The 26,736-nt window shown below is 40.5% G+C and overlaps 1 protein-coding gene across 14 annotated transcripts in view; it reads right to left on the bottom strand.

Annotated features, from left to right (window-relative positions):
* The window catches only part of IQSEC1 (IQ motif and Sec7 domain ArfGEF 1), a 718,662-nt gene that overhangs the window by 225,384 nt on the left and 466,542 nt on the right, over positions 1-26,736 (bottom strand). Inside the window, exon 1 of one of the 14 annotated variants that reach the window (XM_075130540.1) lies at positions 12,109-12,193. The exons of the other annotated variants lie outside the window; for them this stretch is intronic. Within the exon in view, the coding sequence (XP_074986641.1) occupies positions 12,109-12,176 (68 nt within the window). The 5' untranslated portion in view covers positions 12,177-12,193. Of the gene's footprint in view, positions 1-12,108; positions 12,194-26,736 lie in introns of those variants that run through there. 14 annotated transcript variants of the gene reach the window in all.

Genomic DNA, 26,736 nt, shown 5'->3' with positions numbered 1-26,736 from the left:
TTTATTTGACTTCAACAGGAGTAAAGGTGGGCGTAAGACAGCAAGATTTGGCCCAGCCGTATTTAAATAGTTCAGCATTGTTTGAGGCAAACCACTGAACCTATCGGTTGTTTGGACTGGTGCTGAAATAATACTGTACAATATTACAAAAACAAACAAGCTCTAGAAACACAAAGACTTTGAGATAGAAGTTTTCATTTCCAAAAGAAAGCTGGTCTCTGAAATATTCAAAATTTAATTAAGAAGCTCACTTTAAGTCAACATACTGCCATCTGCACTACTGTATGTTGCTTAATATCATTCCATCACAATATTAAGTCATAATAAGAAGTGCCTTTTATTTCTATAGCTCTCATTGGCAATAGGCTTTTACAGCCAACCGAGGCTTATTGGTGATGATTACTAAAAATGTCAAATATTTTTGTCAAGATGGACAATATCACAATATACATAAGGACTTTAGATAACCATTCTCTTTTCCCACAGAAAGAGTACAACTGAACTATACCAAAGTGCTTTTTCATCTTACACTTCTTTAACTTCTTTCACTCTATTTCAGAAGTAAGATAATATTCTTTGCTCCTTTGCCTCCACTATTTCCTTTCCATTATTTTCTACCTGAAAAATACTTCTCAATTACAACACATAGATGCTGCTGTGAAACCAAGCACTAGCAGAATCCTTCCTAGCAAAAATCTTGAGGCCCATACATATTTGATTAGGACTATCACAAATTGCCTTAATACTTGAGGGGAAAAAAAATTAGTGGAACATGATGGGGACGCATCTGGTAGATGGGTCATGTATAGATAGTGACCATCTGGGATTTGAACTTTCTTCCTGACCCATAGCTGGACAGTGTTTGTTGTCATAGTTGTTTAATTAGAAAGATCTATGTTTCGAAGAGGATTTGGAAGCACATATAAATGTGTGCCAAAAAACAAGATACTCTAGCTTGAGACCTTTACTATCAGCCATGTGCTTTTCTTTTTTTGAGAGCTAAATAAACAACTTGAGGTATTTATATTAATTTGGATCTATGGCTTGTTTCAATTTAGCTTCTTTCAGCCTTTAACAGCAAACGTTGTGTGATATGTGGGTTCAGAAAATCCTCATCATTAGCAAATTCCCCTGACACTGAACTCATTCAACAGAATAGTCATGACTTTATCAAATTTTTTTTGTATTTTAATGCGAAGAGGAAAATTCTAGGTAATTTGTAACTCTGTTAGGAAAATTTTCACTACAGTTGAGATCCAGAAACCACTAGTCAATGTCACATAAAATTGGCATGTCATTTCATCAGAGAAGAGTGACTTTCTCTTGTGAATAGGCTTTACCTTTCAAAATGTTACATTTGATTTTTATTAATATATTCAGACAAACTGTCCATATGGACCATAAATTCCCCTAGATGAATATGTTTTAAAAGCCCATGGGGAAATGGTAACACAGTAGACTAGTTTGTTGACACATGAGCTCAGAAGACTGAAAATTACCGTAGGCAAACGATAAATTCCAAGGCATTCAAAGATTGTTACACAACACTGAATGCACCCTAGAATTATGCTTTTTTAATAATTTACTTCTCTAAAAGAAAAGCTAGCAACAATGAATGGATAGCTGACATCCAGGGGTACACATTTTCTTTTAAGCTTTGTAGAAGTTGTGATCCCTTTAGCTGAATTCTGATGACTTAACAGAACACTTCCCCCCTCCCTCTCTCAGCGGATTTTGACACACTGAAATCCATCTTTTGTGCTTTTGGGGACAAGAAAAACTAGGAGCTGCTATGGAAATGGGTTAGACTGGTGTCCTGGGTCTTTTTTGTTTACCATCACCCTCTCATCTATCTTGGACATGTATAGTACATTTGCACTCCAAGAACAAAAAGGCACACATTTTTCAATGCCCAAATGGAGAATTAGGCGTACAATTCTGCTTATTAATAACATCATGAGCAATAGAATAGTAATGGTAAAGGCCCCAAGACTGACCCGGCCAAATTTTAATGGAAGAAAAAACTGCCCAGCCTGATGACGGTTTTGAACAGGTACTGAGAGATGGCAAGCCACCATCGAATAGAAAAATGTCTCTTCGAGGGTGACCTGCAAAGGGGAAAAAATGTATTTTCAACCTTTTTCATCCTTGACTATGTATAAAGGATGCCTGAGTTTTTCTCTTCCTACTTTATTTCTTTTTCCCATTAGGAAATTCAAACTTTACATATCTGTTTCTTTTTGTAATATTCTGTGGACAGCTGGAGAACTAGAAGGATTAGGACATCACAGATAGCAACCAAGTAGAACCCTGTTGCATTTAGATTGTTTACTCTCAGCAACAACTGAATTCAAATTTCTGAGGAACCGGTTGGGAGTAAACCTCTTTACTTAAAGTATTTTGGAAGTTTTTCTAACTAAGGGCTGAGCAAAACAGAAGAACAAAAGCTTGACATTCCTTAATTTTTTAAGGTTAAAAAACAAGCAAAGAGTAACTTTTCAATCCCTTTTAGATAGATAGATCCCTGATAGAGCATGATAGGCACACTGAAAAAGCTAAGTAATTACTCTCCTTAAAGGCAACCTGAAGAGGGGGAAAATATTGGGCTTGCATTAGTAATATTTTTTAGTGTGTGCAGTACAGGCACATTCCATCCATTTAAAATCCAAACTTTAAACAAAGCAGATCAAAACCAGATCCTAAAACCTCCAAGACTTCTAGTGAAACTAAGGCAACAAGAATTTATAGCATGGTTGAACTCCTGCTAAATATGAAGGGTAGGGTGCAGAAATGACCAATCTTAGATTTTTTGGGGGGGTTGTTTTTTAATGGATTTTTATATTAATTTTGGACATTTAGGGGATTTCAACTGACCATCTCTCTCCTTTGTTCAGGTAGATTCATATATTATCAGGAGTGGTGGAGCTAACCAGAGCAGTCATAATGGCCACACCCCTGCTGATGATGTATGCTGGTGATGTCCTTTCTTAAAAGGGTGGGTGATTTTAGTAACAATTTTTTGTGGGTTTGCCAGTATGAGTGTATGTTTTGGACATCACAGTTACTGTCAGATGTGAGCATGGGTCATTTTTACTTTGAAGCAGTTGCAAAGTTGTGCAACATGGTAAGTCTAGATTTTAAGGGTTTGCTGAAAAAGCGTGGCCTAGCAAGGTTTGTTTAACAGCGGTTTGTTTCACAGGATTGGAGTAGATGGTAGGCTTTGCCAACATGGGTTAGACTCCTTTCAGCAGTGTTGGCTCTCCTTATTCCTACAGCGGTTCGGATTATGTTCTTCTTTGTAAGTTAGGCATCAGCTCAAATTCCGTACAGAGATTGGCTGGATTCAAAAGTAGATCTGAGCTCTAGTGTGAGGCTCAGAAGACTGAATGGGGTCACTTGCCTTTGAATAATGGAGGTCCTAGTAAGTACACTGGTTAAGCAGATGGGCTCAAATGTAGGATGGTATGGTTTCAGGGACTGAAAGGGGAAAAAAGGTTATTGACAGCTTGGGATGGTTGCCTTAAGAAATTTTTCTTCTTTAAAGTTGCAAGGTTTTTAAAAAATATTGAGAGTACTTTGTGAAAAATCCCATAGTTTTTCTCTATTCTCAATGACTCCCTGCCATTTAGAGCAGGTCTATGCTACAGCCTAAGTCGATATAACTTACATTGCTCAGGGATGTGCAAAAGCCACCCCGTAAGCGACGCAAGTTTCCCTGAGGTGGAGTATTCTGCTGACTGGAGAGCGCTCTCCCATCGGCATAGGGCGTCTTCACCAGATGTTGCGCTGTACCGTAGATTTGTCCTTAGATGCGTTCATTGCATTAACTTGAATAAACACAAACTGTTGGTGAAATTCTATCATCAGATCTCTATATACACCAGTCTGAAAAGTTACATAACTTAGTATGTCAACAGCCAAAATTCTCAAATGTAGCTTTTTGTGAATCTTTCATTCATGGAAGCAGGCTTCAGTCCAGATCCATATACCCACAATGTGTCAGATGAAGCTGCAACAAACTGTCTGATTAAAAAAAAAATAATAAGAAAGTGTATACTTATCACAATACACAATCCAGTTTAAGTCATCAGAAAATCACTTAACCAGAGACCATTTGAAAATCTCAAGCTGGCCCACCTCTTAGAGGAAATAACTCACACTTCTCTGACGTGAAGCTGATTGGGAATCAGATTCAAACAAGTTCATAAAAATGTATTTGCCAATAGCAGTCTCTCTGCCTGCCTGTGCAAAATGTGGGGTTAGCGGCACAATGGGCCTGCATGCATTTTGTGTGGGTCACTGTTCCAGTCTTACTTGAAAACTCTGACTCTTTTAGTATAATCTGGATGCCTAATATTAAAGGCCAAAGGTGGGGATGTAGGGCTAGAGGGAAACAAAGCTTGCTGGTGTACACAGATGGCAAACTAAGTCGTGTATATTTAGAGCCCTCTGTATAGGAATAATATACTGTCTGTTCTATCCATATGCCTAACACTATATCCTGAAGACACCAAATGTCAGAGCTAGGCCAAGAGGTCAAGGGTTAAAGCTGGTCAAAACATAGGATATTTGGAGAGAAGGGGAATTTTCTCCTGTTGACATTCAAAACAAACAGACACCACCACACTGACAGACTTTTTCCACTCTGCTCTAGTGCAAATGCCTTAAGGCATATCTAGACTTCTGTCCAAGGAACTGGCAGCAGAAATACCCAGCTGATCTTAACTTCAGTGATGGAGCGTAGAGGGAGAGGCAGTTTCACCTCACACCATTTGTGCTTTAACAGATCATTACCAGACCACTGGCAGTCAATGCAGAGCACTGAGCCCAGGCATTATATGCTCATTGTGGCCCACTCCATTTCAATTAATAGGCATAAATCTTCAGACTCTCTTTTACAAACAATGATTCTCTGAAAGAGTGCATCTAAATGTGTGATTAACAAACAGAGGGTTGTAGCATTTGGTGAAAATTAGGGAAGGAAACGAGTGACCTACCTGTGGCTGTTTATACGCCATGAGAATGCAGGCTGCCCCACAACCGCGACATGACAAACAGAACATATTATCAAGGTACACATCAGAATTATAAAAACAATCTGCATGTAAATGATGGGTTTAAAGAAAGCTGGATGTCAGTGCTTCATGTCGTGGTAGCAATTCCTCCCACGTAATTTACAAATATGTTATTGCTCCCAATGCAAATTGGCCCCACTAGATCATCAAAGTGCCTGCCTAGTGCTATGAAAGAATACTATTCATTACCACGATGTAACAATATAATAGGAACACATTAAAGGCAAAATACCATGCATGCTGCTAAGACTTTTGGAAAAGAAGGTGTGATTAACTTGAGACCATTTTTAATTGATCAGTTTGTGACATTCAAATTTATAGACTTCAGTTCACCTTCATCATAGAAACATTCCATACAAGCATGCCTAGTCAAGCAATCGGTGTTGGCTATTTCAAATTCTGTACAGAATTTTTTAACTAAGCAAACTTGAGGTTCTAAAGTAACTAAGCAGATGTCTATCTTTTGCTTTTAAACAGTTTTTGTGGAACAAACATCCCCAGAACCTCTACTCATTTAATAAACAAAGTAAAATAAATCTCACCCTTAACTTTTTTCCTTTACCCGTCTAGTGGTAAAAAACTACACTTCAAATATTTCAATCATTCTTTAACTGTCACGCAGTAAATTATAGCAAGAGAAAATGAATTCATTCCTAACTGAAGACAGATAGCAAGACTCTGCTTACTACACAAATTCTTGCTCTTTTTATTATAGATGCCAAGGAAAATGATTGATATGCAGATATCGTATGGACAGCATAGCAAAAAAAAAAAAATTCCTTAAATGCAACTTCATTCCAGCATGCAAAAAACTCAGTAATCAACAAGAGATTAAATTGGGTAGCAAAAAAATCCCCAAAAAACCCCCAAAACAACCCCCTCCCAATCTATTAAAAAACTAAGATGGTGAATGATAAAAACCTTTTCCAGATATTAGCTGATGTTTTGAAAAAGGTATAATTTAAACATTACAAATGTATAAAAAGAAAATGTTATTGCATATCCCACATTTAATAAAGTACGTTCAGACATTACAGTGTCCATTTATACCAATAAAACTGCCAATAACTGATCAGTACTCACCGATTACTTAAAAGTGATCCAATTCCTCCAGGAAGAATGTGAGATCAAGCTATGAAAGCTCAAAGTTTTATATCCCCTCCCCCCTACCGAGTTTATTCTTTGGTAACTCAGAAAATAATCCCATTTAAACTAAAAAGATTTAAGTTTCACATCCTTACAGTCTCTAATGGCATTTAGTGCAGGAAAGGGGTCCTACACAAGGCACTGAAATGCTGATTCAAATTATAAAGATAAGTACAACAATGATTTATCTTCAGGATTTCTTAAAACACGTTAAAAATAAAAAGTTCAAAAACTAAACGAGTGCATAATTTAATATTAATAGCAAAGGCTGAGAACTGCAGGGACAAGCCAATATCAGTACTAAAGGATAATTTCTAGGTGACTTGAAGAGCTGTCAAGCAATGAAGCAAGCAGTGAAAGTAATGTGCTAAACACTAAACTTCTCAGTAGTGCCACATGCAGGATGCCCCAAACCTGTCTCAGGAAACAGAGGAAATAGATCTTTTTGATGTATGCATCACTTTGGGTGAGCACAATAAAACATAAAGTACCCTAAATATAATCTAACTCCCCCATCCCAAAGTAAACAGTTTTACCAGGCCAGGATACTGTGGACCTGCGTCAACAAGCTCTTCTGAAAGCTTCTGTGTAAATAAATAATAAAACAGTTCCTGTTAACTTCTCTAGGCTGCCTGGATCAGCTTTCTGACTTCTAGGGTTTCATTGCATACCATTAGTGTTCAGTTTCATGAAAATACAGCACTTCGGCATAATTTAGGTTAGGACCTAGGGCTGGTCTACACACAAATTTGGATCAAAATAATAAAACATGTCAATTAAAATCGGTGCCATTATTTTGGTGCGAGTGTGTGGAAATTCTTTACTGAGAATAAAAGTAGTTAAAGTTGTGTCACTTGTGTCACTATTTTGACAAAAATATATGGAATAACTAAAAATAAAGTAAAATGACTGAATCAAGATGGAAAATGTTGGGCTGGGTAGGTAAGGAAGTACCATGACAACTCACATACCGAAAGAACAAATTTTTACTTTTTCCAGATGTGTGGAGCAAGGAAAACAAACTATTGACTATTTTGCTCCACTTGCAAATGGAACTTTAAGATGCAATCTGAAAACTATGTGTTATTTTATTATAAACCCTTCATTTTATTCTCTGTGGGCTGTGGATTTGCTGACTCAAATGGTTCCAGTCTGCTCTTCTAACCACTAACCCCATCCTTGTGAGTAAGCTAGCATATGGCATATTATTAAGAGCACTAGCAATTTAATAGGCAAATCATTTTAGTCCAGTCCTGTTCAATACATGCCACTCTGTATTTTCTGTGAAAATACAGTGGTCATAACAACTGGGAGCATAATAAAAATGTTAACTGGATACTAATTAAATATTTGCTTATATTATGCAGCCAAACTGTGGAAAAGTACTCAAAAGGCAACACTAACCAAGTTAAATGAATAGTGCTGTGTTCTGCCCTAGCCACAAAGGTCACATTCATGTTTTGCAAGGTAAGTATACACAATGGAGCCCTCTTACAGCAGGGGAGTTTTTCATCACTACAAGTGGAGATTTGCTATAAGCGGAAAAGCCCTTATTTAGTAAAAGATTCTTTCCTATTCAACCCAGGAGTGGCAAGAGGTGCACCCTTCACCTTCTGCACATGCACAGGGTGCTTTGGAAGGCAACTTGTTTATTGGGGAGTGGGAAGTAACTGTAGCAGGACTGGCCTTTTCTCACTCTTTGATGTAAGATGCTGCAATAAGACAAGCAGAGAGATTCCTCTTTGCCCCTCACTCAATAGTAGACTGCAGCAGCTCCCAAAGGTTCATGTACCACCTTCTTAAAAAATTGTTCTATAGTGAGTGGATGGAACGTCAAGATCACATACCACCTATGGTACATGTACAATAGTTTGGGAACCCCTGGACTGTGGCAAACATTTTCCCCCTTCACAGGTAGAACAGAGGCAGGGAAATGTACAATCCTTTTGGTCTGAAGCATTTGAAACTTAGTTAACAGATAACAATTGCTACATCCTAAGGGAATTTGTGCAATGGGACCAAATTTTAATGGCATGAAACTTCACAATGAAAATTCACCTGTGGACTTGAGGGAGGCCCCCTGTGCCATATACCCCCTGTAGTAGCCTTTTGCTGGGGAGCATAGATGGAGCAGTCCCACATGGAGGCCTCTACATTCCTTGTGCATAGAGAGGAAGACTCCACACTGACATAGTCACAGCGGGCAGGATGGGAGCATTGGGGCTGGGCTGTGAAAGGGGATTCTGAATCATCACTGACACAGGACCAATAGCCAGGAACCCCTATAGAAGGGATGTGGAGGAAAAGCAGCATTAGCATCTGCTCTCTGTCGCCTGAAGTACCAATTCTGTTGCTTGCCCATATATTGTGAGGATGAATTTTGTCTGAATTTGTCCCCTCCTGCTGCCCCTTCTGTGGGACAATGAAATGCAACCCAGTTGGCTGGGCTTTTGGTGGGTTTCAAAAATTCAATCCTTTGAATGGAATGAAGCTTCACGTTAAGCAGAGCTTTTATTTACTGAAGCAATTCAGGACTTCCCTTTCACTTCATAGATGGAAGGAGTTTCACTTTTTGGAATTTTGCTAGACAGTAAGTAAGTCTACATTACAATTTGACACCCGTGGCCGGCCTATGCCAGCTGACTTGGGCTCATGGGTCTCAGGCTGTGGGGCTGGTTAACTGCGGTACACAGCTTCCGGCTGGGACTGCAGTTCAAGCTCTGGGACCCTCCCACATCACAGGGTCCTAGAGCCCAGGCTCCAGCCTGTGCCCAGAAGTCTACACTGCAATTAAATGGCCCTACAGCCCGAGTCCTGCGAGTTTGAGTCAGCTGGCACAGGCCAGCCACGGGAGTCTAACTGCTATGTAAAAAGACATACCCTAAGTAGGTTCTGCTGTAGTTGAAAAGAAAGTATGAACTAGGCAGTTCAGTATATTTCTAAGTACCACTGGACTGCTGGTTTTAGTATGGTTTTGTATGACAGTACTGTGCAAAGACTCCAAGCAGGATTGAGCCCCATTATGCTAAGTGCTGTATCACCACACTTCGGTCTGGATTCTGCAAATGCTTATGCAGGTGCTTAACTTTGCTACCATTGATTTCCGTGGGCGTTCTCATGGTAGTAAAGTTAAACACATGCATGAGCATTTGCAAGATAGGAGCTGTAGGCAGACATGATCCCTCCCCTGACACACTCACATGCTAATTAAGGACAGTTGCAACAAGGACCCAATCCAGCTTTCCATTGACTTTAACGAGAGCTGGACAGAACCCTAATTTAGTGTGTCAACAGCAATACTTATTTGCCTTCACAGAAAGATATTTATTTTTATGATTTCTCATTTAGAGGTTGTCTACCCGCAAAAGTTGTACTGCTTTAACTGTCCCAGTATACTTAACATGACTTAGCATGAACACACATATGCCATTATAAAGGTGCTTATGCCAGTATAATTTAATCCTGTAGTGGAAGAGGAACAAGGTAAACTGGTGCTATACACATTTATACTGGCATAAATGCATCTGTACTAGGGGCTGTACCAGTTCAGCTATTTCAGTTAAAAACAAAAAATAAAAACCTCACATCCCTAACTGAAATAGTTCTGTTGGTCCAAAAATAGTGTATAGATACCTGGCAGTGTGGCAAGAAGGCTCGGGCATTCTCCCAACTGCAGATGCTCAGGACGATACTAGACACACCCATATGCCAGCATGATACACTGCTTCAAGTGAATCCCGCTGTGCTGAGACATAATATGATTCAACCCTAGGTTAAACTTCCAAGATGGTACCTCGCATTTTCCAAATCTGAACCCATCACATTTCCTGCAGCAGCTGCCCTCTGGGCAGAAGAGAAAAAAAAAAAGAGAGAGAGAGGCTGCTACTTGGTGAAGATAAATAAGAGGCAAACAGGATGAGTTAGTGGTACCTTTCAGCTTTCTGAAAATGAGTGTGAGGGCTGATTAAGAAAAATAATACGAAGTACAGAGAGAGAAATTATGAAGGCAGTTAGGATTTTTGAAAGGCAATGTTCTTTTTTCTCTGGACTCCCTGACGGTCACAGGTAGTACCCATTACCTCCAAAGAAAAGAGGTTCTGATTAACTACTAAAACAACTAAAAACCTCACAAATAATGCTCACAGAACTATGCAAAGAAGAACTTTATTTTGCATTGCACTAGCCATGGCAGCCAATGTAAGCTACGGTACATATAAGCATTGCTGAAAGCAACTAATCCAATGTTCAACCTACATATTCTAAACAAAAACAAATGTACTGAAGCAAAGAAATAAAAGTGGCTATTTACTGATGAGCATGACTTGAATGCTGAATATTAAATAAAGAGTAAAAGATCAACCACTACAACCAAAATGCCCACAGAGATCTTTTTTCAGAGTAGCAGCCGTGTTAGTCTGTATCCGCAAAAAGAAAAGGAGGACTTGTGGCACCTTAGAGACTAACAAATTTATTTGAGCATAAGCGTTCGTGAGCTACAGCTCACTTCATTGGATACATGCAGCTGTAGCTCACGAAAGCTTATGCTCAAATAAATTTGTTACTGTCTAAGGTGCCACAAGTACTCCTTTTCAGAGATCTTTGAAACCCTTCTGGTAATTTTTAATAGTTTCTGCATTATTAAGAGCATATGCCTGTATTTTTCTTGTACATTTTGCACAGCACTTTCCTTGAGCACTTCTAATGTTATTTAGGTCAGGGCGAATGTTTGTGCTATGAAGAGTGCAGCTCTTGTACTTAAGCACAAACCAGGTTCATTTCAGACAGCCACTATCCCAGTGCCTTCAGTCCTGACCCAGATGATCTTTAAGAATGATTTTGTCTCCTTTGAATCCTCTATTAAGGAGAGTTTTGCCAATCAAATCCAGTTTCTATAACTGTTGTGGATCAGGGGACTTGCTATCTGAAGTCAGGGTCCTCAAGGTAAAGAGGCTTCTGAGCCCCTTTTTAGTTGTTGTGAAAGTTCATATAGGAATTCAGGCTCTAGACTGTTTCTTTGGCACTGTGAATAATTACACAGCGTGAAATGTAGAAATTATTTAGATTATGCGATTCCTTGAGGGAGGTTGGCACCACAAAACACACCATTCAAAACATACAACCCTGCTGCATAAAGAAATTACAGCATAGAAGGAGTAAAGTGACTAGCTGTGTTTAAATATATATATATTAACCACTGTGAGAACACACAATCACCGAGTGTCTCACTTTAATGGTTTCATTCCCAGAAAAACTCTGCTGGAATCTACAGCAACTGAGTTTGGCAAGGGCCACGCAGAATGCCAGATATGAACCACTCAAAGAATGTGAACAGCGATGCACAGCACCCACAGCCTGTCATTGGATTGAAACAAGCTGCCTTTTCACGTAATACGCACAGGTAAGATTCAGCTTGTTATACAATAGCGTTGCCTATTTACAACTTCAGCTTTTCATTCTGTAATCTTAACTTTTTCCTTTTCTGAAGCAAACACTGTTTATGGAATGCAAAGTGCACATGCAGTAATTGTGAGTCAAGAGAACAAAATAAAAACAGGAAACTGGCAAATACGTATAAAACAAGATTTCGTTCATATTCCAACATTCAACGGCATGTGGAATGGGCTGCTAGATGGAAATATTCCCAAGATACCAAAAGCAGGGAAATGCCACTTTCCTTTCCAGATTTATTATTGTAACTCTGCACTATAAATTCAAATTTTGGGGGGGGGGGGGGAAACAGAGGAATCAAACCTAATGATAATCTCACATAGCTCGTAGATAACTATATAGGGTAAAATAATACAGCTATTGGAAGAGATCAGTTTGTAACACATGCAACTTAAAGAGACTGATCATGGACTGAAGTTTTAAAGAGATCTTACTGTACCTGATTGTCCTGACAGAAATGCAGTACTTCCACATCAGATTCCAAATTGCACTGCCATCTCCCTTCATGACGTGCTTTGAAGTGTTTGTGAAATCAGAGAGATTCCAAAGAACGTAAGGAACAAATAAGTTCAGCAGACATAAGACAAAGTTAGTCCAAGGTTCATGCAGCAGCCAGGCACTGAATCATCATCTCTAAATGATTCCTCCGACTTCCACTCACTTAAACAAACTTACTTGCAGAGGGAAGCCAGCTTTCTCATCTGAGGTCTCAAGTTACTTCCTTCATGATGTACAATAATTGTGGTTTTATATCACTCGCAAACCAGAGAACATTATTAAAGGCTGTTTGGAGAGTAACAGGCCATTGTCCCAAACTGTCAAGTAAGAAAAACCTATGCAGCACCCTAGGAAAAATTAGTTTCGTTTATTCCACTCTAAAAAGCAGCCTGACTACAGGGCCATGAATATCATTTACTAGACCGGCAAGTGCTTACCAAATACACCCTAAATCATATGGTTGAGACTGTATAAACTCCCAACTGTCTGCAAAATTTCTTACTTGTCTAAATGTAATAAACTTTTTTAGTGCCAAAAGAAGTAATGAGTCATTTTCCAAAGCCGTACATGAACACACACAGGAAACATGAACTTTCAATAGAGACTATAGCAACTATGAGACTTAGCTTGTAAGTTAAATTTTCAAAACTGAAATGGTAATGTCTGAATAAAAGGGGAAAAAACAATTCTTTGTGCACATGAGATTCTCTTATTGTGCTGTGAACTCTTGAACTGGAAAAGGCCAATTTAAATTTATTTTGCATGGCTACCGACACCACTCCAAAATTCTAAACACAGCAGCTCCAACCGAAGGGCTGACCTACAATTCCTGATATAGCAACAAAATGAAATATTTCCACTGATATCTTTTTAATGTCAAGCTTACAGGTTTTTCTCACAGTATTCTAATGATACAGTATGGCTCAGTAGATAGACTACTGGACTGGGACTCAGATGACATAGGTTCTCTTTCTGGCTCTGCTCGTGGCCTTGGGTAAGTTAATTCACTTCCCTCTGTCTCTAGATTAGGGCTCAGAAGTTCCTGTCTCCTAGCTTCATGCTCAGCCCAACCAAATCACACTATCCCTCCACTTAGAGGTCAAGAATAAAATCCTTTGGATCCTTCCGGATGAAAGACATTAAACAAACATTTATGTTATTATAAAAGAGAGAAAGAACTAAGTTCAGGCTGCTTTTTTCTTGGAACGAACATGCTTTTCTGCTCCAATCCTTGTTTTTGTTTCTTGCTGCATAAAGCATTATAGATATCCAGTCAAAATGCACAAAATTGGTCTAATAACTCTCACAGGTTATGTCAAATATCCTGAATTCTATCCTGTTTCACTGTCCCTTAACAATTATTCTGGGACCAAGTTAGTAATTTCTCACAAAAAAAAATAAAATTAAAACTAGGCATGTTACCAGCAGCTTTGACACAGAATGGACTTATTTACTACAGAAAACTCTTGGAGAGCCGCTATTAACATAACCATTTAAAACAATCTTTCTGCATTGGAAGGACACGATACAACTTCATCACACAGACCAACTGGATCCAGTCCATCTTCTTAATTTACAAACTTGGTACATGTCACGCCTACAAGATGGAATTGTTCTTTTGCATCTGGAATAGCTCATTTAACAAATATATTTTATACACTGCACAAGATAGATACCTATCCCTTTTTCTATTGGGGGTATTGTACAGCTTGGGGGAATTCTTAGCTGTCTACCTCTGTTGGTATCTCTTTGAGCATCTACTTGTTCTGTTTTTGTATCTCTATAATTTACATGTTCAGGAAGACACAAAATTAGGCTACAATCTCCTCTTGGATCTAAACTGCGATATTGTAACATCTTTACATAAGTTGACCTGGTCACATCAATGGAACTGTGAAAGTAGAGGGAGCAGAAGATCTAGATGCTGCAGTGAGAAGTGCATTAGAAATACTATTTACAAAGCCAAATTTAGAAAGATACCAGATTGAGATCCATCATGAGAAGAGGGATTTTTTTCCATTGAGTTGTTTTAAATGTTGCCAGCTTTTCATTGTGCAGATAATTCTGTTCCAGCTGATGCCATAAAGTGTAACATATCACTACTTCATCTCATATTAACATAAATAAAACTTAGATGTTAACTCCTGTCATGTCCGCACCTTGCTAGTATAGTTTACACCAAAGAAGGGAAGGACTACGGTCTCATGGACTGGTACTCAGGACATCTGGGTTCCATTCACAGCTGTGTCACTAACTCTCAATGAGGTCTTAGGCAAATGCACTTTGCAGGGAGTGGAATTCTCATTGCCCTCAACCTGCCAACACCCACATTTGGACTCAGTGTGTGACAAAGATATCAAATGAGGGATACACACACACACAGGAAAGTTAGAATGCTGTCGGATTTATTCTTCTGGGGATAATAACTCTTTCTACAGTTTCATAATTTATTTATTTTTTATTTCTGATGTAAATAATTTTCTACAATAGATTTCAGAGGCCACTAAATCTGCGTGGAATGTAGGTAACTTTGGGAGTACATGGGGGATGTCCCTCTAAATGAGGAACATTTCAGAGGTATGCTTAATACCTGCTGGCATCTGCTTGGCAAGGCTTCACTGAAGGGGGGCAGCACACTGCCACGTTCAATCATTGCCCCAGCAACAACAGTCAATCAGTGCAACTGATCCCCCAACAGCTGTTGCAGATTACCAATGCACAACCATCTCTGTACACAAGGCATTCTCTTATTGTGAACTGGTAATTAACAAAACCTGTGGCTGATTTGCCCCCCACCCGTCACTCCCCACCGGTACCCGGCCCAGGCAAGCTAATGATCCAACCAGTGTACCAAATTCGGTGATGAATCCTGGTCACCTGCCACCTGAGGCACATTGTGCATACCCTAAGAAGAACATGTGTTTGCCTTGTTACTTCGTAGTCAGCTCCTTGGTAAATTGTACCCTTGCTATAGGGTCAAGAGACAAAAAGGACAACAAAGAGAGCATGTGCTCACTACAACTGAGTAAGTCCCTGTCTGGCTATAGAAAGAAAGAAGCTCTTTAAGGAGCTGCAGTCAAAGTTAGTGTGATGAGGAGGGAAGGGGAACTTACCAGAACAAAGCCAGGGAGGAAAGGGAAATGGTCGGACCAAGTCTGAGGAAAAACTGGATCAACATGTGCCTGAGCAGAGGAGTATTTATACCCAGTGTACCTTGGTAGGAATTCTCTCTCCACATCTCAGGCCAGCAACACCCACCCACAGGGTCAGAGTAGAATGGGTTTCTATGATCGGCTGTGGGCGCTGTACTAGTCATCTTGCTCCTTTTAGGCTGGAAGGAATTTTTCCTGCACTGTCACATTGATCAGGTGGGGTGGGTTTCCCCACAGCTGGTCAGGGACCCAGTAGAGACAGGGATAGTGGTTAGGTCAATAATGCTGCAACTCAGTAGGCAACAGGTTTGGCAGATATCCTGTGCAAGTATTTGTTGCAGAAGGGATATGGTTCAAGAATAAACAGGAGATGGATGAGGGTTTGTGGGGAGAAATTAAGGAAAGGGGATTGGAGCTGTAATATCTGGTAGAGCAGAGGTGACAACCTCCCCACTTTTTCCCAGCCCCTCTTAACCCTCATACAAGGGGATGCTGGTCTGGTACCAACAACAGGTTGCCAGAACCAGGATGGGACACAGGAGGGCTGATGGCAGCCCTCCCAAATAAGTATAAATGATTAAGGAAGTAATGATGACCTACCTGCATGGTACAATTTATTGTTGGTTGTTCCAACATAAGTTAAGTGAATAAAGTTGTGTCCTAATAAAGCCGCATTCATTATGTCTAATCTTTCTCTCGGCTGAGACAATGGACTGATTAGCTAAACTGTGCATTTTCCTTTGGTCTTTATTCTCACTTATTTTTAAAATCTCATTCGGGGAGAGAGGGGAAAGATTTTGGCAGCAGTGACACAGCTAGTGCCTTTTGTCTTGGCTATTTAGTTTCCTTGACTTTAGTTCCCCCTGATTTTCGTGAGCCTGAAACACAATGGAGAAGAGAATATCAAATGATTTAATTTTTTTTTGAAGACTTACTCTCTTTCACCAGATGACACCAGTCAGGATGTGCCAGAGCACAGAACGGTCCCCCCGGCACCACATCTATCTTACGGACATTAGACATGTATTTTCCATTTCATACATCAATCATAATCTACTGTAACAACTGCAATAAGTGACGATCTTCTTGCACACTGACACATTGAGCAAACCAATACAGCAAATTGGGGTGATGGTGGGCTGGAGATGAGGGTTGTGTTTAGAAAACTGTTGTCTGGGAAAGTCTATTGCTCTTCCATGGGTACTTCTGCCCCTAGAAACCAAGGACCTGATCCTGAGAGATGCTAAGGACCAGCGACTCTAGGCTCATGTGCATCAGTCCCCTCATGTGACCCTTGGGAACAGAGCTGGTCAGGATTTTTTGATGAAACAGTTTTTTGTCAGATGATGCCGATTCAGCACCCCCAACCCCTTTTCCAGCAAAAGAGGCAGTTTCGATAAAACTTTTGTTGGGAAGGTTTCTCAGGTGCAGAGTGGAATTTCTGAGAGAGACATCCCACACCCACCCTGTACATCCGAGGAGAGTGCCTTGAAGAACCAGGCTATTGGCTATTCTGGGGTGGGCCCTATTGGAGTTGTTCCCCTTTATATAAATAATTATTCATTGGAGCAGGACTCCCACATACTAGTTAAGTGACCTAACTATTAGGCAAGAGAGTCAGTCTCTCTCCAGCCCCAGGAACATTTAATTATTCATACACCGGGAAACAACTCCAACTGGAGAGATTAAGAAAGGGACACACAGACTGACTCGATAATCCAGCGGCTAGGTCACTGACCTGGGATGTGGGAGACCTGGATTCAAGTTCCTACTCTGAATCAGGCACAGCAAGGATCCGAACCTTGTTCTTCCAGGTCTCCTGCATCTCAGGTAAGTATCATAACGGCTGTTAATATATCTAATAATACTTTGTGGTACCTACACCAGCAGACTACATCAGAATTTAGACTTCCGCCAGCCTATTCCTGACTGCCACTGGCTTTCTGTGTCAAGTGGTCAGGTCATTTTTCCTCTTTCTAGCTCAGGTTCCTCTTGTATCAAATAGAGATACCACCACCCATCTTGGTGAAGTACTTTCATATCTTTGCATGAATTAGGGATTTCTTCCTAAAAACTAAGATAAAATGTTCTTCCACCATTCTCAGACTCACTCTAAAAGCAAAGATCATACATACATTTCCTTAATAAAAATAATATCCATTCTGTGGACAAAGCTCTCTCTAAATATGTATTACTGGGAGGAAGGCCCTGAACCCCAGCCTGCCTCTTAAATCCTTACTTAGTCTTTCTCACTGAATGTGTGTCTGACATGTAAGTGCCCTTGAAACAATATCATAACGAGTGGGGTGAGGAATACATTTTCAAAGGGAGCGGCTATTTGGGAACTATTTGAGATATACAAAGGCCACAGAATTTTATTCACATTTTACATTAGCTCGTATTTCTTACATCAGAATGAAATTCTGTTTCAGATAAAAAACAGTTAAACAGACATACATTATTTATAAGCATTTTAAAATACTAGAGCCACCGTTCTAACAGATATTGTAGGCGGTTTACTACTTTTATGTGATATTAACAGGAAGGTAACACATAAGTCAGAGGATCAAGTTCTGTTTTCTTCCACCCCCGTGAGAATCATCCGTATTCTACATAAAAGCTAACTCGATAGGCAGAGGGTTCTGCCGGTACAGTCAAGGAGATAGCCTGACAGTGTCATCCCCGTCATGTAAGTCACTCTGAAGTGCTTCACTGGTGAAACAATCATCCAGGACATCTTACCGGATTTGCTTTTTTGATGAAGTCATGTGCTCTGCACATATGCCTCACTTTACACAGTACGTATTTTAAATTAAAGTAATCTTGTTAGTTAAACAGTACTGCCGCTCTTTTGTTATAATGAGTTAGGAAAAGCACATTCAAAAGGGGTACAGATTTACTGCGCCCAACAAGTTTATTTGTTTTTAAATATTTTCTTCTAGCAAGAAATGATCAAGCAACAGGATTTTGAAAGCAATTTTATGTTGAAGTTGACAGATGATATTTGTAGGGCCCTCAGCTGAGAGGCGTGGGTAAGTGTTGAAGTTAGCAACTATCTCATATATTTCTGGATGTCAGGGCAGTTCTAGGCCTATTTTTAGCTAGGTAAGTGACTGCTTAAAGGGAATGTTTCTACCAATTAAGGATGGACAGAAGCCTTTCAAATGGTAGGGTTTAAAATTTTAGATCAAAAAGCACTCTGGCTATTTAGGCAATTTACAGTATATTTAGATCTTTCATTTGTAATGAGCCATCATTTTTAGTATGTTCTATTTAAACTCATTCTTCTGTCCTTTCTACCTTGTATTTTTTTCTCATTTACTCTTTGCTCTATATTCCTTTCCTTCTCTGATTTTACCCTTATAGGCACATTCTAGACAATAGAAAAGGAGAGTTTGCAGAACATTTAACGTATTATTTTAAAATAATCTTTCTGATACATTTGGCCTGGGTTTTCTTTGCTCTTTCTAACAGGGATGGCTAAACACGAAGAACTGGTCAAAATCCCAGTTCTATTATGGATTCAAACCAAAGTGATTTTAAGGTTCAGAAAGGTTTGGCTAAGGGGCATCCCACCTCATTCTCCAACAATCTAGTTGATAAATCAGTCAACATGTGCTGTTTACACCTAGTCCCTCTAGCACTCTTCCACCTGCAACTTCTGACAGTCTCTTTCTATTCATGTTTGTTTTCTCCCCAGTTTGTATGTTTACCCCTCCTTCCCTACAAGTGCCTCTGCTTGGAAGACTATCAGAGGGAATCCAGAAGGACTCCAAGTCCTTCTGTTGGGCCAACAGCCAAATGCACGGTTAAAATTTGACAGCGCTAGGGCCTGTCCATCAATTACATCAATGAGTGTGGTAGACACCAGATACTGAAAGAAGAATCTGGCAGGCAACTCTGGGGGCATAACTGATGGGCAAATGGTTTGAACTGCACAGCTGTATGGGGTCCAGGATAGACACTGGAGTTCTACAAGGTTCTGAGATAAACCCTTCAAAGCTGTCTGTGTTGAAGGAGTTTACAGAGAAGCTGAAAGGAGAGGCAATTGGGAGAGACATAGGACAGTCTTTTCCCATTCTTGGTAGAGAGGAAGGGGGATGATGGACATTTTGGAAGGAGGACTTGTTGGTTGGCCTGTTGGATATCACAGAGAGGCAGAGAAATAAAACAGCAGGAGTGAGGTGGAGAAGAAATATATGAATAAGAATTCAGAGTTCTGGTTGTTTACCTCAAATTAGATTTATCATCAGTTTACTTTATTACAAATAGGGAGGATGAATTGCACAATAATGAATCACTTTTATACTATGGGTTTCATCCAAGAGTCCCAAAGTCCTTCAAAATGTTAAATCGCATGACAGCCCATGTTTTCTCCCTTTACTAAGGATGGGGAAGCTGAGGCATGACGAGGTTAAAGGACTTCCCCAAGGCGACAAAATAACATAGCCAGGACTAGTACCAGGAAGTTCCGACTTCCCCCAGAAGTCTTTGTGCCACACAGGAAGTAGTAGAGTGCCGTTGTGGATTCAGGGTGTTACAGCAACTCAGCTGTTATTCTGCAGTGTGGCTGCTCTCCTTGTGATAGGTTAACAGAAGGGAAGTAACTCAAGGGTAGATCACTCGAGTTAACTCTGTAGTGTAGGTGAAGTCCCAGTCTGCTGCTCTCACCAACGTACATATACCTACCATCTTCCCTCATGAGATATTCTCCAAAAGACACACAGACGTGACCAAGAGAACAACAAGAACAAACAGTTGTTATATATGATTCCTTCTACTCTTATAAAATATCCAAGGTTATGTAGACAATTACTTATTTCAGGGTTCTCACTGTTACCTGCGTATTACAGTCAATTTTATTACCACTCCAGGTCCCCCCCTTTTTTTTAAAAGCCCAAAGGACAGTTACATCATTTTCATACTCAAAGAATCTTAAGCATAAAGCCGCAGAGTGGAAAGACAATACATGAAAACTGGTTAGTAGTGCAAGGATGCTAGTAAAACCTTAGATCATTTTAAAATAGTATTTTGCTATTTAAGACACTTATTTTTGGTGGGTTTCACCCTATCATTTTCTATATTGAAATGAGAAGAGTTCTGCAACATGTGCTGTATGCACTGTAATAACCCCATGAAGGGATGGTAGATTTTATGGGGCAGAAGAGAGATTTCATACTCTCAGCTGTTCTCTACTTCACAGCAAATTTGCCAAACATTAACCTCCCTAGAGAGCTGCACTGCAGGCGTTATGACTCAGCCTTGTTCTGGATGAAGTCACTGTCAAACTGTTTGTTCCTAGTAACATATATAGTGAACTCTAGATACAAGTTCAAGACAAAATTTCAGTTATTTTTCCACCATCTTTGCCATTGGTTTACTCAGGATAGACAGCAATCTTAAGGAGAGAAACTCCTTATTTAAGAGAACAGAAAGATAAAAATCCAATTGACACTAATCTCTAAAAGCAAGGGAAAGTCTTGTGGACTATGAAGTGTGTGTGTGTGCATACATACACACACTAGGGTTGCCAGGTGTCCAGTTTTCAACCGGAACACCCAGTTGCAAAAGGACCCTGGTGGCTCCAGTCAGCACTGTTGACCAGGCTGTTAAAAGTCTGGTAGGCAGCGCAGCGGGACTAAAGCAGGTTCCCTACCTGCTGTGGCTTCGCACGGCTCCTGGAAGCAGCAGCATGTTTCCTGCTCCATCTCTTATGCGTAGGGGCAGCCAGGGGGCTCTGCACACTGCCCCCACCCCAAGCACCAGCTCTGCAGCTCCCATTGGCCAGGAACTGCAGCCAATGGGAGCTGTGGTGGTGGCATCTGTGGATGGGGCAGTGCGCAGAGTTGCCTGGCCACACCTCCATGTAGGAGCCGCAGGAGGGACATGCCGCTGCTTACGGGAGCTGCTTGAGGTAAGTGCCACCTGGAGCCTGCACCCCTGATCCCCCTCCTGCCCTCCAAACCCCTCGATCCCAGCCTGGAGCATCCTTCCGCACTCCAAACCCCTTATCCCCAGCCCCACCCAAGCCCACACCCCCAGCCGGAGCCCTCACCCCCCACCCTAACCCCCTGCCCCAGACCTGATCCCCCTCCCACCCTCTAAACACCTCAGTCCCAGCCTGGAGCACCCTCCAACACCACAAAACCCTCATCCCCAGCCCCACTCCAGAGTCTGCACCCCCAGCCAGAGCCCTCACCCCCTCCCACTGCCTCAGCCTGAAGCCCTCTCCCGCACCCTGAACTCCTCATTTCTGGCCTCACTCTGAAGCCCACGGCCCCAGCAGGAGCCCTCACCCCCTCTCACACCCCAACCTCCTGAGCTAGCCCGGTGAAAATGAGGGAGGGAGGGAGGGTGGGGAGAGCGAGCGACAGAGGGAGAGGGGAATGGAGTGAGCGGGGTCTCAGAGAAGGGGTGGGGCCTTGGAGGAGGCGCAGGGCAAAGTTGTTTGGTTTTGTGTGAGTAGAATCACACACACACACACACACACACACAACACACACAGGTGACCAGAGTATTCTCTCTCTCTCTCTCCACAGCAATTGTGACTGTATTTTGTCTTCTTAGAGTAGTTTATGGTTAGTGTTCCCTGGATGGACTTTTTGATATTGCAGATAACTACTCTAGATACCGTTTTCCCCTTTACCTTACCACTTTCTTTTATAATAAGAATAAATTCGAAAACTTCATTCCATTTGTAATTGTGTAATAGCAACTGCTTACTTTCTGTTAAACAAAAATCAGTTAATACAACTTTCATAGTTCCTTATTGTTTGTGTAATAGCCAAGTTATCTTGCATATCTCTGGCAACTTAACATTGTCCTAGAAATATTAATAACAGTACCTAGGTACAGCCAATAAGTACCAGGGCTCCATAACAACCAATGAAGCATGTTTTTAAACAAAGAATAAAACTGCAGGACAATAACAATCTAGAGCATCTATGCCTTTCTTACAAACTGCGTCTAAACTAAGGCTTGTGATTTCTCTAATGGCCTCAACTGCTACAAGTACTAGACAACAGAGTTGGATAGGGTGAATGTTTTTATGGTAAGTTACATGCTGACCGTAATTAAGGCCTGATTCAGGAGAGCATCTTTATTTAGGACAACCACTGAAACACCTTAATGGGATTTAAGCACATACTTACATGTGAACACTTCTTCAGGGCTGACCTGAACACAGATGAACTTAAGCATGTGCTTAAGTCTTTCCTGAATCATGGCCTGAAAGAATGTTGTTATAATTCCTAGTTGGAAACATAATTCTTGTTAATCCCTGATTTCTGAACCTGTGGAAGGCCTAAAAGATGTCTCTCTCACCTACCATACAATCCCATATTCATCCACTGGGATGTCTCGAAAGTGAAGCTTGTTAAAAAAGCTCTTGGCTGTTCTGTAACAGGGATTTATGCTTGTTTAAGAAGAAGTAGGCTCAGATATTGTCCATGCAATGGTATTTTTCAGTTCCTTGTTAAATAATTTCACTGTTTAAAAAAATAAACTACAGCGTCAAGCAACTGGACTGGAGTACAGTACATTAAAAGAAGTAAAAAGAAAAGGAGTACTTGTGGCACCTTAGAGACTAACCAATTTATTTGAGCATGAGCTTTCGTGAGTGAGTTTTCAATGAAGTGAGCTGTAGCTCACGAAAGCTCAAGCTCAAATAAATTGGTTAGTCTCTAAGGTGCCACAAGTACTCCTTTTCTTTTTGCGAATACAGACTAACACGGCTGTTACTCTGAAACCTGTCATTAAAAGAAGTGTGGCTAGTTGATTTTTTATATCTAATTGTCTAGTACTGAGGAGAACTGAGCCTGAATAAAGGTTACAGACCCCACTTTTCTCATAGCCAGTGACAGATTTTCTCACCTTATGCTTTATCTTTAATACAGTGCTAATGGTAACATTTCTCACTTGGGCTATTACACGCCACCTGGTAGATGCACATTATGATGCACCAGAAGAGTGGCTGAACTAAAAGGAATCTTCACTTTCACACTCTACACCTGAAGTAAAGTCACGTGGGTCTGCAATTCATCATCGTAATCATCTGATTAAATAGGACACATTCATCCTCAAATACCCATAAAAAAATCAGGAGTGATTTGTTCATTTTGGGCTATAATCCATCATGGAAGGATATTTACTATGCCTGTGCCCTTTGAATTCAAAGAGTGTTGAAATCTCGCCAATACAACTAAGGGCTATGGCATTGATCATAAATTAGCCAGTATTTTGTCATCAAGAAGAGAGACAGGAAATTTGAGTTTTACAGAAACGATCATCAGTTAATGGATTAAGTATTTTTCATAAACTTGCTGTGTACAGCAAGCCACTTACTGTGACTCAGACAAAAGCAGTTTATTAGTGCAGGAACACAAAATTACTTGAGGCATCCCTGTCATTACTCAACAGGGAATCATTTTAACTGTTTCTTTTAAATGGAAGACTAAATGTTTTATGCCATGAAAGACACTATGGGTGAAATCCTGGCCTCACTGATGTTAATGGCAAAACTCCTTTGATGTCAACAAAGCCAGGATTTCAGCCAATACTGTATCTTTGGGCAGATGTAAACTAAAAGGGCATCTCTCCACCCACAATGTGATTGATTTAACATACTGTGCCCCTCTGGATATACTGTACCAAATAAAAAGGATACAAAGAAACTAAGGGCCCAAGTATGCCAGATGAGTGAAATACACCCATCAAAGGGTCAACACGAAGCTTATGCGTTAACTAAGGCCCACATAAACCCACAAATAGGGCTTAAGTGGTGCACCGACCCTGTGCTGGGCCTCTGCACACAGACAGATTTCACTCTGGGGGAATTGTACCAACAGCTCCATGAGCACAAACGCTCACAGAAGTGAATCTCAAGTTTGCAGTTGAAATACTGGCCAGGGCATTTTCATGAGCACTCATACCAGAAACTTGATTATTTTAATCTCTGTGCTGCACACAGACATACACCCAACACCATAGTAGCCTTACAGTATTACATGTGACCCCCTCATCTTGTAACTGACCCTTCATGGAGTCCCTTTGAGGTCAATGAGATTCCACATAGGTGGAAGAGTTAGTGCTAGCGAATCCTGTTGCAATACCAGGCCAAATAAGGATACTCATCCAGTCAGGAAACAGAGACAATACAGTTATGACGTTACTGACCAATAGCAACGAAGTAACACAGCTGGTTACTGAACGTGGAAGAGTAGGCCAGAGTGCTATTAATGTTGCTTAATCATTTTGAATAATGCATAAATGTGAGCGTAAAAATCACACTCTGCTGAGACACTCCACAAACAGAAAAAGAAGACCGCTTGCTCAGCTATACTTATGAAAGCGAGATGTGGGTGCCGAGCAGCATGGCTAAGGGACAAGAGGGACAACATGCTCTGCAGTACTCTCAAGTGTTGCTGTGAAAAACATCTTCTGCCAAGGGCACTACAGGTGCATGGTGGACCAGGCTGAGGATTTGAACCCGCCTCCCCAAGATGCCTCACTGTGTTCTCCTAGGACCACAGATGGTCACTGGGCATGTTAGCCAGGCCCCACACCTAGAGCTCAAGGGAGCACCACCTGTAAGGTCTGTATCCTGTCAAGTCCCTGCCAAGGTTCCTTGAAGTACCCTCTCGCTCCCTCTCCCTTCCCCACAGCCATCAGCACAACATAGACCAGGTGAGAAATAATGCTCCTGCCAAAAGCTCATGTGCTGAGCACTATGTAAGGCAAGTGTTAATCAAGTTTCCATTTTGGGTTACTTAATTTAAATTACAGATATATTCCTTTTTTATAGCCAGCATTTGGCTCTATTCCAAGAACATTTTAAGCTAATTTAAAATCACTAATGAAGAAAAATTTAAAGTGAAAGTGAGGCATATATTTTTAATCAGTACTTCGCATTTTGTCACTCTATTTTAGTGAGAAATTAAGGTTTTGTTTTTGGCTTTGTTTTTAACCTCTTTTATTTCTACAAAGTGTAAGAAAGTTGTCAGTTTTCCTTGATTTTTTGCCATCGCTCTCCCGTTGGATCTTTCTGGCCATATCTGCCTGGGTGGACCCCTATGTCCACTTCCGTAGATGCAATTATAGAATCAGGGCCTGAGTTCACACTGGTTTTGGTGACAAACAAATGAATAGTCTTGATGGAAATGAACATAGTAGCCCCATGGCTACTGTTCAGGCCATCTACCGAGAGAAATAAGGCAGCTATGGGGTAGGCAGTTTGTAACACACCTGAGAATTAGCCAGGCACACAAAACATAAAGCTATAGTTGAGATGTATTTGACTATCCACCTCAAAAGAATCTGGCAGTATCTCTATCACATTATGTAGTTTATTAGCATAAAAGGAAGACATCACAATAGGCTGGGGGGAAAGTATTAGGTCAAGTTGTCCCATGCAGGAGAATATAACACGTCCTATTTCATTTGTAGGGACATTAAATCTCCTGAAGCATATGACTAACTTTGGAATCTTTCTACTTAAAACAAAACTCATGAAAAAACAAACAACAAAAACAGGAGTATAAACAGATCTCCTTCAGGCAAACAGTCACAGCTGAGGATCCTATTGGACAGAATACTGAATTGTGGGATGGGGGGGGAGACCTAATTCCTTGAAAATGATCAGAATAGTTCCCTTCTTCACTGCATGATAAATTCAGCTGCAATTAGCATTTAGTACAAAGCACTTTCTGTGGGCTGATAATAGAAGCTGGCAATACAAAGTGTACAGAAGAAAGACAGAATGGTATTTTAAAGAATCACACCAAATTTGTTAACCATCAAATGAACACCATTTTGGGTTGATTGTGGATCTCCAAAAAGAAAGTTCAGCTGCATAGAGTTTTCCCCATTTAATAACATATCCCAAAGAGTGAGCAATCCAAAGTTTAGATAAAAAACCGCATCAGGGTAAGTTCAGTGTACGCATTAAATGGAATTGCTTATTTTGCTCTTCCATGAATAGGCAAGCTCAAAGCATCTGACACCCTTCCCTATTCTTTATGATCACTATTCACTATCAATCATTTAAGCTTTCTGTCAGACCTGCCTGGGAGAAGTGCCATTGCTTTGAATGACTGTGATGTGCATTGATTCTGTTATCAGAAAAGAAACATGAAATGTAGTATTATCAAATATTCCTGCAAGAAAAAGTCTTATCATCATTACATAAAATTCCATTACATCCCAATCTCCTCATGCTATTTAGGGTTCCTAAACTAAACAGCAGCAGCTACTATACCTGAGAATAAAATAACCAGGTAGCACTCAAATTCACGCATTACTTTTGAGTTAATCTGATTTACAGCAAATGTTAACAACAAACACTATCACCTTCTGCATTTGCAGGCACAAAAGGGGTGTCAGCTAATGAAATAATAAGCAGCTTTACAGTATTTGCCACA

The sequence above is a fragment of the Caretta caretta genome, chromosome 7, assembly GCF_965140235.1.
Source record: "Caretta caretta isolate rCarCar2 chromosome 7, rCarCar1.hap1, whole genome shotgun sequence".
In the NCBI taxonomy this organism is placed as follows: Eukaryota; Metazoa; Chordata; order Testudines; family Cheloniidae; genus Caretta; species Caretta caretta.
Note: the sequence above shows the minus strand (reverse complement) of the source record. Positions and strands in the feature narration are given on the sequence as shown.